Source organism: Chelonus insularis, unplaced genomic scaffold (assembly GCF_013357705.1).
Source record: "Chelonus insularis isolate UGA/USDA-ARS -01 unplaced genomic scaffold, ASM1335770v1 contig_70_pilon, whole genome shotgun sequence".
NCBI classification, from domain to species: Eukaryota; Metazoa; Arthropoda; class Insecta; order Hymenoptera; family Braconidae; genus Chelonus; species Chelonus insularis.
This window is the reverse complement of record NW_023276716.1, coordinates 1,228,333-1,246,043: the sequence shown is the minus strand read 5'-3', so window position 1 is coordinate 1,246,043 and position 17,711 is coordinate 1,228,333. Positions and strand designations below refer to the sequence as shown.

The following is a 17,711-nucleotide window of genomic DNA, read 5'->3' as shown; positions in this document are numbered from 1 at the left end:
ACATTAATGATCTTAAAAAAAGAGCAGATTAAAATAATTTTAGTAATGTAAAAGAATATTAAAATTAATTTTTAGTTAAAATAATAACTATTTCTGAAAAATTAATTAAATAAGTTGTAGAATAAAAAAATATTACTTGTTCCAAGAATGCTTAAGAAAAAGTACTAATTTAAAAAAAGTATTGATAAAGAAAATCGATAGAAAACTTAATAGAGTGTAAAATTAGTTTGAAAAATGAAAAGGAAAGATTTATCAAATGTTTATGATAAAATCTTTACGCATTAAAAAAATTCAATAATTATGTAAGGCTTATTGAGTTCTAGTTTTAATTATTATAAAATCAAGTATTGTATTACATTATGTAAATCTCTGATTTATTCATTTAGTTGAAATTTACATTAATTAAAAAGTACACCCTAAGTTGAGAATTTCTTTGAACTGATGATAAGACTATAATTTTCAAAACGTCTTTACTTTTTCGCTCCTTTAATTATATCTTGATTAATGATAAGAACAAAGTATCAAAGAAAATTTTACTTGGAGTTAAATAGAGTTAGAAAATAAGGTGTATGTACAAAATGTACTGATCTAAACGAAGAAGAGTATACACGATTGTTTAACTGAAAACTCGGGTATTCCCTGTGGCGTGCTGCTCTTAACCGGAAGTCGCGTGTCGGCGTGGCCGACTGGTACACTTCCCCTCATACCAACCACCCCTTTCTTATGTCTTAAATCGTGCCTATACCTCACTTCTCCACACAGAGTCGAATCCAACGTCTTTGTGAGGGTAACTTTACCTAACGAACCTCGGCAGCGTTATTCTGATTGGTCGATTCTGCACTACGAGTCCCAAAGCCACCCTCTTTTGTTACGAACCGTCTTCAGACTCGTGAGAATATTCGACGCGCGTACACCATTTTCACTTGACACTTATTTTACTGAAAATCGTTATCATTAATGTCTGAACGTTCCTAGACATACTTTAGAAATAGAATTTATTTTTATATCAACTTTACACTTGAGTTTTCCTCTTGAATTACAACGTGTGAAAAATCTGAGATTTATTTCAAGTCCAAAATGAAAGTGAAACGATTTAAATTAGTTGTTGAGTATAGTTGAAGATGACAAGTGTACCAGTGCACTAGGATGACTGATGTTGAGAGGAGATTCATTTACTTAAGTAATCTAATTGTAAGAATTGATCATCAAGTGAGGACTGTTTACGACCTCGCACCAGAAACAGAAGTGAAAGTATTAGATGGTAGTGAACAAGTCTCGTGGTCACCAAGATAATTAGAGACCTGACCATGAAAAGCTAATGAATGATCGTAATTCGCATCAACAATCTAATCACTTATTTATGCAGTAGTTAAAGAAAAAAATTGGAATAATTTAAAGTAGAAAATTCTTATCACAATAAAGTCATGTTATCATATCACGCTAAAAAAGCTAAGAGACCACAAAACGAGATAACATGAGTAGTAACAGCAAAAAAAATACTAAAGACGAGAAAAAAAGTTCATCAAATAAAGAGGAAAGCCCAAGTAATAAAGATGAAGCTGGAGGATCCGCATCAGGTGGAAGCAATGGACTGCCAAGTGCTGAACCTTCTCAGCCTGGTAGCAAGCCAGGATCAGCTGGTGCAACAGCTAGAGAAGGTGCACAAAGATTATTGGCTCTTGCAAGTCGTGGAGAATGGGCTCCAGTGGATCAGCTTCTTAAGACTTTGGAAAAAGCGGTACAAAATGTTGGAGAAGACGGCAATACCATGCCGCTTGCCGGTCTTATGGATCTGGTAAATGAAGTACTTTTCTTAGATTACAGCAATAATGAAAAAATTGTTATCCTATAAAAAAATTTATTATGTTTAATGATTCGTTTATCTAATTTAATATTAACATTGGCAATGAAGAATCTTACCTTACTTGTTGTCAATATAACCGATTATTTGATGTTATTAAGTTGTAAGTAGAAGTTATTAAAGGCTTTTTATTTTAAAAAAAAATTTGTTTTGAAAATTTATAGACAACAGGGATGACACCTTTGATGTATGCCGTCAAGGACAATCGTACAGCATTTTTAGATCGACTGATAGACCTTGGTGCTGACGTGGGTGCTCGTAACAATGTATGTAATATCTTCTATTTTTGCCAAATTATTTTCTTTATTATACATGATTATATTCAAATGTTTCAATGGAAACACGCTAGTTACGTAAGCCAAAAAAATATGCAGATGCTAAACAAATAAAGTTGTACATTAGGATAAATAAAAACAGTCATAAGCATAATTGTATCATAATACAATGCACATACAGAAATGAACATGAGAATTATTTAATAACACTAGACGAGCGAGTATTGCGTGAAGAAGGGCCAAGGCCAAGGTGTTAAGTAAATGAGCTAAGGAAGTAGGCCAGTCAAAGTCAGTAGAACAAAAAAAAAGTGGCTCGATACATAACTGAGATAAAAGCCCACGCAGTCATAAGTGTCGTGATTTTATTACAATCGTGACTAAGAAAATTTTTGTTGAGTAATGATGCCGGAAATTCTAAGTAGACGCAGGTCAATTAAGCCGTTTCCATATAAGTTCTATATGAACTTTTATAATGCACAGTCAAAGCTGCACGCATAACATCTTATCGACCACGCTAAACCGCTCCCCTTTGGCCCCGATATATGATTTTCAAATTGCATGCTAATAAACTCTGATTGGAACGATTTCACAGATTGAGGATTTTTCAAACACTAATGTTGGGCGCGGCAGAATGCAATTTACGATCTTATTACCTTATTGCTTGGTCTAACAATTTTAATTGTGTTTATCAAGTCTATCGTCTGCTATATCATCGTCTTTGTTTTATTGAAAAATAAATTAAGCTTTCATATTAGAGCTGAATACATTAATGATATTGAAATCGATATAGATACCGTCTTGATCATTATAATTTTTATTTTTATTATGAAGAACACGAAGATCATTTTTTCAAATAATTGTTGATAATATCAAGATTTAATCATCAATAAAAATGTTTTTGAACCTCGTAAGGGTCAAATTTAATTAACTGCATATTTAGATTGTAATAATTAAAAATGAGATAGTTTGATTAATGTTGACTACAAACATTTTCAATGAATTCATTTGATTTCATAACTGATAAACATTTTGCTTTAGGACAATTATAATGCACTCCACATATCAGCAATGTATTCTCGAGAGGATGTCGTCAAGCTCTTGCTGTCAAAGAAAGGAGTTGATCCTTATGCAGCTGGTGGCGTAAGTTGCCCATAAATGAATCAAACAGAAAAACAATAATGTAATTATGATGTATAATGATTAAAATAAAATCTCGTGTTTTTATGTGGTTAAAGCCTCGAAAACAAACTGCAGTTCATTTAGTAGCGTCACGGCAAACAGGAACAGCAACGTCAATACTTCGAGCCCTTTTGAATGCCTCAGGGAGAGATATTCGATTGATAAATGATGGTGTAAGTATTTTTCCAAAATAACTCTTGGAAAATTCGTATCCCATCTAAATGCCATCAATTTTTTGGGTTGAAAGAACGGAAAATTTAGAAAATTTGAACAATGTTATGGGAAGTTACTAGCATTGATGCAAAGTCGAATGTCTTTACATCGTTCGCGTGACAAGAGCCGCGGTATCGCCGCCTGGCACTACCGTTCTGCTCTCATATTCTTCATAATTCTTCTTTTCTTCCAAATATATTTTTTTAATACTCCGTCTTGAAAACAGATGATGCCTGAGGTTACGATTTTAAAGCGTTCATATATCATTGGTTTTCTTTCGGAGAACTCAAGCTAAGACCAAGTTCATGCAGAGAAAAAATAAAATATGTAATATATATCATGTACAGATAGAGTAATGTTACTTTAGATATAACAGTTCTTCCAATTTTCTATACTATGTAAGATATAACTAGAGACATAGATTTACAGAAAAAGAGTCAATATCGCCTTAGTGCTGACAAAAATTGGAAGAATGTTTTAAAGAGATTGACTGAATTGCTTGTATGTAAATCGGATTTGATGTTCTTAAAACTATCTTTGAAAAATTGGATATAATTGTTTGCTTACGAATTTTATAGAAAGGGAAAATTCCACTTCTTCTGGCAGTGGAAGCAGGTAATCAATCCATGTGTCGTGAATTGCTTGCCCAACAAGCACCTGACCAATTACGAGCAACAACGCCTGCAGGAGATACTGCTTTACATCTGGCTGCTCGAAGGCGTGATGTTGATATGGTCCGAATTCTCGTTGATTATGGAGCTCAAGTTGATATGCAAAATGTAAGTAACTGCACTAAAATAAAAGAATTATTTTAAAACAAAAAGGTTATTTCATCAGAAAAACATAATTAATTTAAATTATATATTATAAAATAATGAATGCTTTCAAGACAGGTTTTAATAAGTGATAGCTTTAGACAGTTATGATTAATTCTTATTCGTAATTTGATTTATTTGATAAAGTTCGGAACAATTATTATTGCGAAAACTATTCGCAAAAAATTCTACTTTATAATTTATGCTAGAATAATTTAGCACTCAATTATTTTTCGTCATTTATTATTACTTATGCAAAATAGTAGAAAAAGATAAAGAAAAAAATCTCTGTCCAAATACTTTAGCTTACTTATAATTATTCTTTGAATTTTGAATGCCCGTGTCTAAGTACAATCATATCGATTAAAAGATAACTGTATGCATAAATATGAGTTGATGTCTCATGAAGTCCAATTTATTGCTCTTTTACTATAAAAAAACTTTGCATAAATCATGAACTAAAGACTTTGTAACAAAATAAGTTTAAACTTTTTCAACACAACTTGAGTTTTTAGTAGATAAAATTAAATATTTCTATGTACCTTATTGCATTAAGATTAATAATAAATTACAAAAAATAAGTACAGAAATGATTAAATATAAACATTGTTCATTATCAAAAAACGACTCAATAAGTAAAGCGTAATGTAAAATAAACATATCACCTACGTATAAAAATGGCGTACGGTGACACTAGCCCCCTCTTTTTTTTTGTTTACCTCGCGAGCTAAGCGTCATTTTTTTGCTAATTTGGCGGGATTCTTTTTCATTGTAAATCCAATGAATAATTTTTTTCGATGTTTCTATATTTGAACTAACACTTTAATCGTTATCATAGAATAACTTCTCATTATTTAATTGTCTGGTTAACTTTGATAAATTTGTGAAAAGGGTTTGAGATATTGTGTTCTACTTATCTTTGCACTTTTCCGGTTTCCACTCTCTTGAGTTTGACCTATATTCATATATGCGTACATTAGGTCATTGACTCATCAGCTGTAGGGTGTTGAGTTATTTGGTAGGAATAGAAATTTCATGGCAAGCCAAGAAAACAATAAGAAGTAATAAATAAATGGGTATACTTATTAATAAATTTATTAACTTTTTTACATTTATTTCTATAGTTTATTTTATTTACATGGTAGAGAATAAATTAAAGTCAAGGTTTTTATTATTGAAGCTATAACCTCTAATGGATTTGATATTTATATTTGTTATTGATATTCAGTAATTTTTTGTGTGATCGAATATTTCATGAACATTAATTATTGTGATTGAAAACAATCGAATGTTAAACTGTTCATTCTAAAATTAACAAAGAACGTTATATTTAATTCTATTTGTTTTGTTCACAAATGGGACACAGATTTATTTATGTCAAATATTTTATGCAAACTATATTTCAGGCAATAATATCATTAATAAATGTCTTGTTCTTATTTTAGGAGTAATGTTCTTGTTCTTTGTAGTCCTACATATGCTAATTATTTGTATATCCATCTAATGTTAACGTCACGTTTCTTTCATATAAAAGAAATGCATCATATAAATTTAATTGCTGTACATATTTTTATACTTGGGCGTAACTTTTGCATGCGTAATATATTAGACTAATTCCCGCAATGCGTCAGTAAAGTTGAGCACAAGCAACTAGTCGTTAGGTTAAAGTGGAAGACGAGACTTCCATGGGAAAAAATAAAGAAACTGCTAATCGTACTTGTGCTAGGGTTATTATAGTCTTTCATCAACTTCTATATTTCATCTCTCTTCATTGAGTAGAATAATAAATCAATGGGTATTGTTTCAAAAAAGTTAATTAACATCAAGAATAATTAAAGTAGCAGTAATAATTGTTTATCAGTTTAAAATAAGTGGTTGGTAGTTGTAATTTTTCAACTAAAGTTCACAATTTGTTTTTTATTAATTCATATTTATTAAAAATGTGTGATTATTTTTAAAAAAAATTTGGTGAAAGTTAAATTTTTTGATAAATAAATGATTTATTTAAACAGAGAGAAGGTCAAACACCACTTCATATTGCAAGCGCTGAAGGAGATGAGACATTGGTTAAATACTTCTATGGAGTAAGGGCTTCTGCATCAATTGCTGACCATCAAGATCGAACACCTATGCATTTAGCCGCAGAGAATGGTCATGCAACAATAATTGATCTTTTGGCAGAAAAATTTCGAGCCAGTATTTTTGAACGAACTAAAGATGGATCCACTTTAATGCATATCGCATCACTGAACGGGCATTCAGAATGTGCCAACATGTTGTTCAAGAAGGGAGTATATCTCCACATGCCAAATAAACGAGGAGAACATCCTATTCATACTGCAGCTGGATGTGGGCATGTTGGTATCATCAGCACACTTCTTCAGCGTGGAGAAAAAGTTGATGCTACAACGAACGACAATTATACAGCGTTACATATAGCTGTACAGAGTGCCAAGCCTGCTGTTGTAGAGACTCTTCTCGGTTATGGTGCTGAAGTTCATGTAAGAGGTGGAAAGCTACGTGAAACTCCTCTTCATATTGCTGCGAGGGTTCTTGATGGAGACAGATGTGCCTTAATGCTTCTTAAGTCTGGTGCTGGACCCAACTTGACTACAGACGATGGACAGACTCCTGTTCATGTGGCTGCTAGTCATGGGAATTTAGCCACTTTGAGGCTACTTCTTGAAGACGGTGGAGATCCTATGTATAAATCAAAGGTATTAGTATGTTTTTTTATTTAAAAAAAATTAGCGATTATTCAGCTTTATTTTTCAATGTAAATTAATATTTTATTGGAAAATATTGTAGTTAAAGTCAACTAACTCGAACATGACCTTTGGGCCGATTTTTCTACTATATGCTTTGAAGAGTCGAGAAAACATAAGTTATGTCAGGAAACGAGTATTTGGCTAGAAAATATCATATTTGAACTCAGAGAAAACATGAATTTAATGCTTTCGTGTCATGAAATTTTCTATCACTATGTAATATTTAGAATGATTTTCTATAAATGTTTAGAGAAGGAAAAATTACATTTTATTTTAACATTAGAGCTAAATTAATCAAATGTAGAATTATTCTGTACATTTTAAAATGATAAATTCGTTCACAGAATGGAGAAACTCCGCTTCATCTGGCATGTAGAGGCTGTAAGTCAGCAGTAGTTAGTCACCTGATTGATTTCGTGAAAGAAAATAGGGGTGCAGAAGTAGCAACTTCTTATGTTAACAGTCTGACTAATGAAGGAGCTAGTGCCTTACATTATGCTGCTCAAATAGAACCTACGGAAGTGTTAGAACCTGGGAACGATCGTGCTGTGGTTAGAGCTTTATTAGAGAACGGTGCTGATGTCTCTCTTCAAACCAAACAAACACAGGAGACGGCATTCCATTACTGTGCATTAGCTGGTAACAATGAAGTACTGGCAGAGATGATAAATCACATGTCAGCGACAGAAGTTCAAAAAGCACTGAATAGACAGAGTGCTGTTGGCTGGACGCCGCTGCTGATAGCTGCTCATCGTGGACATATGGAGTTAGTGACGACGCTCTTGGCGAATCACGCCCGGGTTGACGTCTTTGACCTCGAAGGAAGGTCGGCGCTACACCTGGCCGCCGAGCATGGCTATCTCCAAGTCTGCGACGCTCTGCTAGCCAGCAAGGCCTTCATCAACTCGAAGTCCAGAGTGGGGCGTACAGCCCTACATTTAGCAGCCATGAATGGCTATACACATCTCGTTCGATTTCTTATTCAAGATCATGGTGCTGCTATTGATGTATTAACATTAAAAAAGCAAACTCCGCTTCATTTAGCTGCTGGTGCTGGTCAATTAGAAGTTTGCAGGCTTCTTATAGAACTTGGAGCCAGTTGTGATGCTACTGACGATCAAGGACAAAAGCCTATACATGCTGCAGCTATGAATAACTACGCTGAAGTCGTTCAACTTTTCCTTCAAAGACATCCAAGTCTTGTCATGGCATGTACAAAAGACGGCAATACTTGTGCTCACATTGCAGCAATGCAAGGAAGCGTAAGAGTTATTGAAGAGTTAATGAAATTCGATAGACAAGGTGTTATATCAGCTAGAAATAAGTTAACTGAAGCAACACCACTTCAACTTGCTGCAGAAGGTGGTCATGCAGAAGTCGTGAGAGCTTTAGTACGAGCAGGAGCTTCATGTGCTGATGAAAATCGCGCTGGTTTTACAGCCGTACATTTAGCTGCTCAACATGGTCATGGCCAAGTTTTAGAGGTCATGAGGTCGTCTCAATCGTTGAGAATAGTTAGCAAAAAACTTGGTGTTACTGCTTTACATGTTGCAGCTTATTTTGGTCAAGCTGGTAAGTAAAATTTTATTTAGGGGTTTTTATTTAGCCACAAAATACTAAAAATAGTTATTTATAGCTTTTTTAGTATTCTCTGAAAATAGAAATCAACTTCATTTAAGTTAAGGAAGTTATAAATTTCGTCCAAATTAAATGTATATTAAAATACATTGTCTAAATTGTAGGATTCATCTACATATGATTTCTTATTTATTTAAAATAAAATCAAAGATATGACCCTTAAAACGTCAATGGTTTTTAAATTATAAATTTATTATTCGAAAAGTTGACTGATTGAGCACTTGAATATATAATAAACTTAATGTGAGCTTTATTATACCTCTTTTGTACACTTTGTACACATAAAACGAATTTACTAAGAATATCTCAGATGAGATAAATGACTTGAGCCATAAAAGAAATTGAAATCAGTAAAATGGTAGAGTACAGTGTGATATAAATGAGCAGGTAAGAATTCAGGTCACACAATTGTTCTGGAAGCTTATCTTACTTCTACAAAAAACCTCAGTTGATTCTGATTCACTGGAATTCTTGCACAAAGCATAGAACATCGCGTAAGAAAATTATGACTCAATATACGAGTGTGGGCAGCGTGACAAATTAATGTAACCAAGTCACCTCTGTGTGTTTTAGTGATGGCAATCAACTTTATACGACAATAGTTATAAAAGTCATGTATGCTATTCTTGACCCCATGACCTCTATTTCAAAATGCCTGCACTCATTTTTCTCTCAATTTGATAGCCAAAGAGATGTCCACGTTGAAAATCTTAGATTAGAAATAACGTGATTTGCGTGACTAGTTAAGGGCGTACGCTCGATATCATTACTTTTCACTCAACCTGAAAAACGCATATAACACGCGAACTTCTTTTGAGAGTCTGTAATGCACACAAAAAAAAAACTTTATTGAACATGTGCTATGCAATCTGAATTTCATTGAAGAATGATAATCTCAAACTCTAACTTTAAAATGTCTTTGAAAAAGCTTATTGATTGAGATTACATGTTATTGTGTAACAATAAAATTAAGTAGAAGTTGAAGTCGTTAATAAGACGTAGAAACTACTTTAACAACTCACGATGCATTTGCAAGATTACAGAACCTTGCTGCAAGGTCTTACAGTAATTTGCACATAAAGTTCACAAGTTTTTCCTTCACACTAAGCTTCTTAGATTAGGCATAGTTATTAGAGTTGGTTGATGCTAAAAAATTTAAAAACATGACCTTTGCAGTTGTATTAAATTATTTGTAATATATATGATTGCTCATGAAGTTCAAGTGCGATTAAAACAAATGGTTATAAATAGCTTGTCAGCTTTTAAAAGTATTTTAAATCAAAATGCAATTTATCAAATGGATAATTTATTGTAAATCATAAATAATAGTTTTAATTGAACAATGATTGATGAATAAGTGGAACATTTATTGCATAAAATTCCAGAAATTTTATAAAATAGCTTAGTTTATATAATTTTAACATTTTTTTGAACTATAGCAAATGATTTTCCACTTGGCAATTATTAATGTTATTAAATTTATTATATTTTTATTTTGATTACTGAGTGAAACATTTGATTCATTTCAAAAGAATAGTTAAATCATTATTGGTAAAGTTTCTACTGTAAATTTCAGATACTGTCCGAGAACTATTGCAGCATGTTCCGGGAACTGTTAAATCTGAAGCACCAACGGGTGGCTCTTTAGTGGGTGAATTAGGTAGTGAATCAGGAATGACGCCCCTTCACCTTGCAGCTTACTCTGGGAATGAAAACGTCGTTCGATTATTGCTCAACTCTGCTGGAGTACAGGTACATCTGATACAATTTATCCAATTTTATACAATCAATACTACAATCAACCAAAAAATGTAAACCATGAAGAAAATTAATTTATGGAGTGAACTAATTGAGTAATGTATTTGTTAACGATAATTATAGGTAGAAGCACAGACAACCGAAAATGGTTTTAATCCATTACATTTAGCATGTTTTGGCGGGCACATCACGGTTGTAGGATTATTGCTAAGCAGATCAGCGGAATTGCTTCATAAGGCTGATCGTTATGGGAAAACTGGATTACATATAGCTGCTACTCATGGCCATTACCAGATGGTCGAAGTTTTGCTGGGTCAAGGGGCAGAGATCAATGCTACTGACAAGAATGGTTGGACGCCCTTGCACTGTGCAGCGAGGGCAGGTCATTTAGATGTAGTAAGGCTACTCGTAGAAAGTGGGGCTTCACCTAAAAGCGAAACGAACCTTGGAAGTGCACCTATTTGGTTTGCTGCTTCTGAAGGTCACAATGAAGTGCTCAAATATTTGATGGAAAAAGAACATGATACTTATGCTCTCATGGAAGATAGGAGGGTAAATATTCCTTTTTTAAATTATGCAAATAATATGCTACACAGACTTTTACGACTCTTTTTATAAAATAATTCATTAAACTGATATTGGTTTTAAATAGCATTCATTCATGTAATGAGTAAAACTTTGGAACTAAAAAAAACTGTAATATATTGTATTGATGATTTATTAACAGTACTTATTCATTATCGGTTGTAATTTTATGCAGTTATTGAAATGAGAAATTTTTGATGTGCAGTTCGTGTACAACATGATGGTGTGCAGTAAAAGCCACAACAACAAGCCAATCGAGGAATTCGTTCTTGTATCTCCTGCGCCTGTAGATACTGCAGCGAAGCTTTCTAATATCTACATGAAGCTATCAGAAAAAGAGAAAGAACGTGCAAAGGACTTAATAGCAGCTGGAAAACAATGTGAAGCAATGGCTACTGAATTACTAGCTTTAGCAGCGGGTGCAGATTCTGCTGGACGAATTTTAACTTCTATGGACAGACGAAATGTTGAGTTTCTAGATGTTTTAATTGAAAATGAACAGAAAGAAGTAATTGCGCATACAGTAGTGCAACGATATCTTCAAGAACTGTGGCGTGGAAGTTTAAATTGGAATGCTTTTCGTACCATTCTTTTATTTATTACTTTTCTAGTATGCCCACCGGTGTGGGTTGTGTTTGCATTACCTTTGGGACATAAATATAATAACGTGCCCATTATAAAATTCATGTCGTACCTGACTTCTCATGTGTATTTAATGGTATTTCTGTTACTAGTGGGTATTACACCCATTTATCCAGTTGTGAGACCGAGTTTAGTACCTTACTGGTATGAATGGTGTTTATTGGTGATGTTATCTGGACTTTTATTGTTTGAACTGACAAATCCGAGTGACAAAAGTGGTCTCGGTTGGATAAAACTTGCAGTATTACTCTTTGGAATTTTTGGTGTCGCATTTCACTTGGTGGCTTGGTCACTGGTTAACCCAAAATCTGGTAACTGGCCAACGTTACTTTATCTACGAAATCAATTATTTGCCCTCAGCTTTCTCTTGGCTTGCGTTCAAATATTGGACTTCTTATCATTCCATCATCTCTTTGGACCTTGGGCCATTATTATTGGTAATCTAATGAAGGACTTAGCCAGGTTTCTTGCTGTACTCGCCATCTTCGTCTTTGGCTTTTCTATGCTCTTCGTGGCGCTGAATCAAGCCATTGAAGATAAAGATTTATCAAGAAAATCGAGACCAAAAAACGCATTCTCAGATGGTAAGTTTTTCTATAATTATTTTTAAAAAATGTTTCTATTGATTCAACAATCAATTTAAAGTAGAGATTCATTGAAATAATCCAGATTACATCAAACCTTGTTATTTGATCAGAAATGGTAATTGATTTTCGATAATACTATTTCTCTTGTGGTCAGTAAAAGTTTCGTTAGATGTAGTCCACTTGTAGTTGATTAAATAGTAGTTGATTGGCTTGATTATCACTAGCGCAATTAAGGAAAAAGTCGACTAGATAATAAGATAAATTGATGATAGATTTATTGGACATTGGTACCGAGTGGATAGACCTACCAGAGGTGGTACCATCTACTCATCGTTTTGGACACAAGAAAAGAAATGAATGTTGTGATGAAAGCACAAAAAATAGTAAGTCTTAAGAAACCAATGCCCTGAATGTCAAAACTTCCCACCTCGATATTAATCGTGCCGTCTGCAATGCATTTTTGGCGTGTACGCGTGTGTTTTGCCTGTTGATTTGCTGCCTGATGTTTGACGATAAATTAAAAATAGGATGTTTTTTATAATATACTTAACCAAGAATGTTTTAAAAACATTTTTTATGCCTATGAATTGTAAGTGTCATTTGCCTCATCGAAAGGATTTTTTAACAATAACCGAATAAGCACATTAACTGATAATTTGATTGTTACTTTGTTTTGTACTTCACACGGCGCACTGCGTCTTTTATAGGTCAGTTTCTGCCTGGCCAATGGAACGAAAGGATTCCGATACATATTTTGCATGCGTATGTCGGACGTTTTTTGCCCAAGTCACAAAGTTTTTTGCAGCAGTGATTTTTTTCGCTGCGCATGAAGAACACTGAATGATTAAATGTCGACGTGTATGCACGTGTGATGTTAGTTGAAACATTTTCTCAAAGGAGAAAAAACACATTGAAATGTATCAGTGAATATTTTTATAATAAGTATGTTTTTGAAGAAGATTTTATGCCTCAATAATGTTTGTGACAGTGAGAATGGCAAGCAAAATTGTCGTTGAAGGAATGCGACAATTTCACATTATTTAAATTTGCTTTGTAATTTTTCATCGGCCTTGTTTCAAGTGTTGACATACTGTAATGCATCATTGACTATAAAGTGCAAGTGGTGGGTGATGAGCATCAAGTGATTTCCAATAAGGAAATGATGGAGAATGAGCTCGTGTCCACTGTGTGCAGGCATGTGTGACACTGTTAATCCAGCAACAGCAACAGCAGCTCAAGAGCATGGCCAAAATAAACGTAAAGCATGAGCATGTTCTTCATTACACGCGTAGCGAGTCTGCTTAGCCATCATGTCAAAATAAAGATCTTGACTCAAATTACAGTCACAATGACTCCTATGCGCGCATTTGAGTACCTCTTCTTCGCGGTCTTCGGCCATACGACCCACGATGAGCTTAGGGTCGAGAAAAGACAGCCTGCTTGGACCGAAAATCTCTTCAAACTGGCATTCGGAGCTTACTTGCTGGTTTCGGTAGTTGTATTAATCAATCTCCTCATTGCTATGATGAGTAATACTTATCAAAGAATTCAAGCTCAATCAGACATCGAGTGGAAGTATGGACTCAGTAAACTCATTCGAAATATGCACAGGTAAGATAACGTTCCTTCCCAACTCATTAATTATTCTCAATTTTTATATAATTATGATAAAACATTATTTTCAAATTAATGTTACTGTTTGAAATTTTTCGTTAAAAATATACTGCAGTTACAATTGATAACTCTAAAATGAAGTTCAGGATTTCTTTTCAATTTGTGTGATTGCATGCCAAAATATATTGAAGAATTTCTTTTTTCATTATGGTTTTTTTTTAATTGGTACGGAAAAAAGGGATCTTACCCTGAAGACATTTATTTCCGTGTTCCAGAACCACAACAGCACCTTCACCCCTAAACCTTTTCACAACCTGGATGGTTTATTTTTATAAAGCCTGCAATCAACATATAGGAAAAAAGAAGCAAATGTCATTAGCTCACATAATAAACTCCAAACGATCTAGCCAATTATCTCCAACAACAAAAATGGGTGCCAAATGGTTGGCCAAAACAAAGAAGCGCCAAGTTCGACCAAGAGAAAGTGTAGTTCCGATTTCTGCGTTGAGTCCTTTTGGAAGCCAGTTATCTTTTAATAGTTCATTCCGAATAGAGAGCGTTGTCGACTGGGATGCAATCCGCAAGAAGTATCTAATACTAGCAGGAAATGAACCAGAAAAAGAAATGGAAAAGGAAGATAACGACAATGATAATATAAATGATGACGAGAATGGACCTATTGGTTCAAATACTCCTGGACTACCGAATTCATCAACTCCTCCTGTTTAATAAAATTTTTTTTCATCATTACAATGAACTTAATCAATACATAAATGTAATGAAGACATCATTAGATAATTTAGTGCTGTAGGATTAGAGTTAAGAAAAATACGAAAATTCAAGTTAATTCTTGAACAACCAATGTATTTATACTGAATAAAAAGTTCTTGGCCAATATACGGTCATTGATCTTTTTCTCTGGCATGAGTTTGTTCTATATTTCAAGTTTAGCTTCAGCATTGACGGAAGACCATCATAGTGGATACTCATAAAGTACTTAATGAGTACTTTTTAGTCACAAAACTGTGTAAGTTCTGGCAAACAAATATGAATGCGCGTAAAAATGCCAGCATGTATATACATATGAAATGCGTCACGTAAACACAATTTTGCATTGCGAAATATTGAAATGCATTATTCATATTCATTTCAAGTTAATAGCGAATTTAACAATTACTAATTTATTATTAATTATCCCAAGGAACACTAATTAATTACACTTACTATTTATAAATTTTTTAAGCTCCCCAATGATAAATATTCTAGATGTAGTGGAGAATTTGGCATGCAAACACGGTGCATGGCACCAGAAAGATTTAATCATTTATTTCCATTAATTTTTTGTTTCACAAAAAATTTTTGGGACATATTTACAGTTAAGATGAATCCAATTCTGGCCGTTGAGTTACTCTTCTTCGCTATCTTTGGACAAACAACACACGAACAGTTCAAGGTTCAGCCAAAATCACAACCACCTTGGACAACCGTTCTTTTCAAGCTAGCATTTGGCATTTATATGCTGGTATCAGTCGTTGTCCTGATTAATCTTCTTATTGCTATGATGAGTGACACCTATCAACGGATTCAAGCACAGTCTGACATCGAATGGAAATATGGTTTAAGCAAACTAATTAGAAATATGCACAGGTATTTATTTTTAGTTTAAAAAAATCATCCATCAAAAATTAATATTCATTATAAATTGAAGTTTACTTCAATATGTTTACCAATAATAAGTATGATACTTATAACTATCATTCTATTATTTATAGAACAAGCGAATACATTGTAAAAAGCTTTTAGAAGATTATTTTAAATATGCATGATTTTTTTAACTATTAATTAATTGATACACAATTTAGTCTTATCTTGATTCTCCAATAATTCATTCATTTATAAATACTTTTTCATGAAAAACTTAATTTAAATACGTATAAATCCATTTCTAATGGATACCATGTTCAACAGGACCACAACAGCCCCGGCGCCACTAAATCTTATTACAACTTGGCTCTCATATTTCTTCAAAGTATGTAAAAAACGATCAGCCAAAAAGCAACGTCCTTCCTTGGTAAATTTAATGGGCCTTCATCGAACTGGAAGAATGTCTCCTCGTTCAAAAATGGGTGCCAAATGGCTTGCTAAAGTTAAAAAGACTCAAGTAGCTCATAAAGACAGTGTTGCTTTATCAGTAGCTCATCTGAGTCCGCTCGGAAGTCAATTATCTTTCAGCAATGCATTGAGAATCGATACTGTCGTTGATTGGGATGCTGTAAGAAGAAAGTATCTAGAACTTTTTGGTGGAGAAGCAGAGAAATCTGTTGATGATAACAAAGATTCAGCGGAAACTACAGAAAAAGAGCCAATAACTTCAATCGAAGAGCCTCCAGCAATTCCTTCTTCCATTACAAACGAATTGCATTGATTTTTACGTTCTATTCTGATAGTTAATACTCAGTTTAGTATTTTTGTAGCATGATATTATTTAGTTGATATTAATTAAAATATATATTCACTAAATAAATACTAAGATAATTAATGTTTGCTGTATTGAATTTTTCGTTATACCTATGCTAATACTTAATCCACATAAATTCACAGATTCAACGGAAAATCGAGTTGCTTTATCTACGCCGTCATCTTACCAGATGGTAACGGTTAGTCCCACCCTATTTTGTACAGAGTAGTAGTCTTTAGCATTAGCTACGAAGTGTTTTTTTAGTATGCACTGTGTGATATACCAAGATAAGAATTGGACTTATCTGTGAATAATTAATAAAAAATTATTCTTCATTGTTTAAATTATTTCATAAATTTTTAGCATAATGGTATTAAGAAATACCTATGCATTTTCGCAAAATTTATTAGTTCCTGTGGCATGTACTACCCGTTCTTCCTTAAACACCACATCATTCCTACCCTTAGGGTTTTATGTGGCCTTTCAGAATTATTAGAATTACTCAATGTTATTGATAATGGAATGTTACTAAATAGTTGTAGATATCATGTGAGTTTGCAAAGTTGTTGCAAATCAATTGTCTCATCATTCTTTTGCTAATCTGGTTTTTGTTCGTATTTTACAGTATATGTCAATCCGATAGACGTCACCGAAAATCTTTTCTTCTCGATCTTTGGCCAGAAAGATACCGATGACTTCATGAAATCTCTTCAACGACAACCGCCATGGACTAAATATTTTTTCAAGGTTTTTTATTATTTTTTTACCAGTTAAAATAATTATTTTTATAAGCCCAACTTTTAAAATTATTCATGCTTATTATTTATATTCAGGTATCATTTTCAATGTATATGCTTGTGAGCGTAATAATATTAATCAATCTCCTCATTGCTATGATGAGTGACACGTACCAGAGTATTGTATCTCAAAGTGACATCGAATGGAAATACGGGTTAAGTAAACTTATTCGTAATATGCAAAAGTAAGTATGCCGGTGTAATGTTAGTTTTCGAGTATTTAAAATACTTCGCATGACCTTTTCTCAACTAATACTAGAATAGCACTGACGAATTTTACACGTAAATGTTATCGAGATTTGAATGGTGCAGTTAAATTAATACTGCAACGATATTCTTCAAACTAGCAATTATCTCATCATCACGATTACATGCTTTAAAAATTTAAATAATATAATTAATCACAAATAATTACAGTAAAGCTACTTTGAAAACTAACATAAATTATTTCCAGAACAAAAACTGCACCATCACCACTAAATTTATTTTCAACCTGGATAACGCATTTAGTTAAATTATGT

General features: G+C 33.3%; 1 protein-coding gene and 1 long non-coding RNA gene across 4 annotated transcripts; one reads left to right on the top strand and one right to left on the bottom strand.

Moving 5' to 3' along the window:
- The first annotated feature begins 1,400 nt into the window (after positions 1-1,400).
- Positions 1,401-16,592, top strand: nompC (no mechanoreceptor potential C). 3 transcript variants are annotated; one of them, XM_035089943.1, is made up of 13 exons: positions 1,401-1,795; positions 2,026-2,127; positions 3,175-3,276; positions 3,372-3,488; positions 4,107-4,307; positions 6,356-7,060; positions 7,456-8,683; positions 10,326-10,501; positions 10,631-11,059; positions 11,298-12,318; positions 15,312-15,582; positions 15,904-16,392; positions 16,537-16,592. In XM_035089943.1, exons 1-12 carry the CDS (start codon positions 1,475-1,477, stop codon positions 16,358-16,360), a joined length of 5,130 nt encoding a protein of 1,709 aa, XP_034945834.1. In that variant the 5' UTR covers positions 1,401-1,474; the 3' UTR covers positions 16,361-16,392; positions 16,537-16,592. The 3 variants fall into 3 exon arrangements, with proteins under 3 accessions (XP_034945834.1, XP_034945836.1, XP_034945835.1); XM_035089945.1 differs by lacking the exons at positions 1,401-1,795; positions 2,026-2,127; positions 3,175-3,276; positions 3,372-3,488; positions 4,107-4,307 and adding an exon at positions 5,283-5,404; XM_035089944.1 differs by lacking the exons at positions 1,401-1,795; positions 2,026-2,127; positions 3,175-3,276; positions 3,372-3,488; positions 4,107-4,307 and adding an exon at positions 5,287-5,419.
- Positions 3,205-4,980, bottom strand: LOC118071027 (uncharacterized). Its single transcript, XR_004690833.1, has 3 exons — positions 4,886-4,980; positions 4,096-4,320; positions 3,205-3,819 (listed from the first exon to the last, which is right to left on the bottom strand). It is a non-coding gene; the product is annotated as an uncharacterized lncRNA (long non-coding RNA).
- Positions 16,593-17,711: the final 1,119 nt, after the last annotated feature.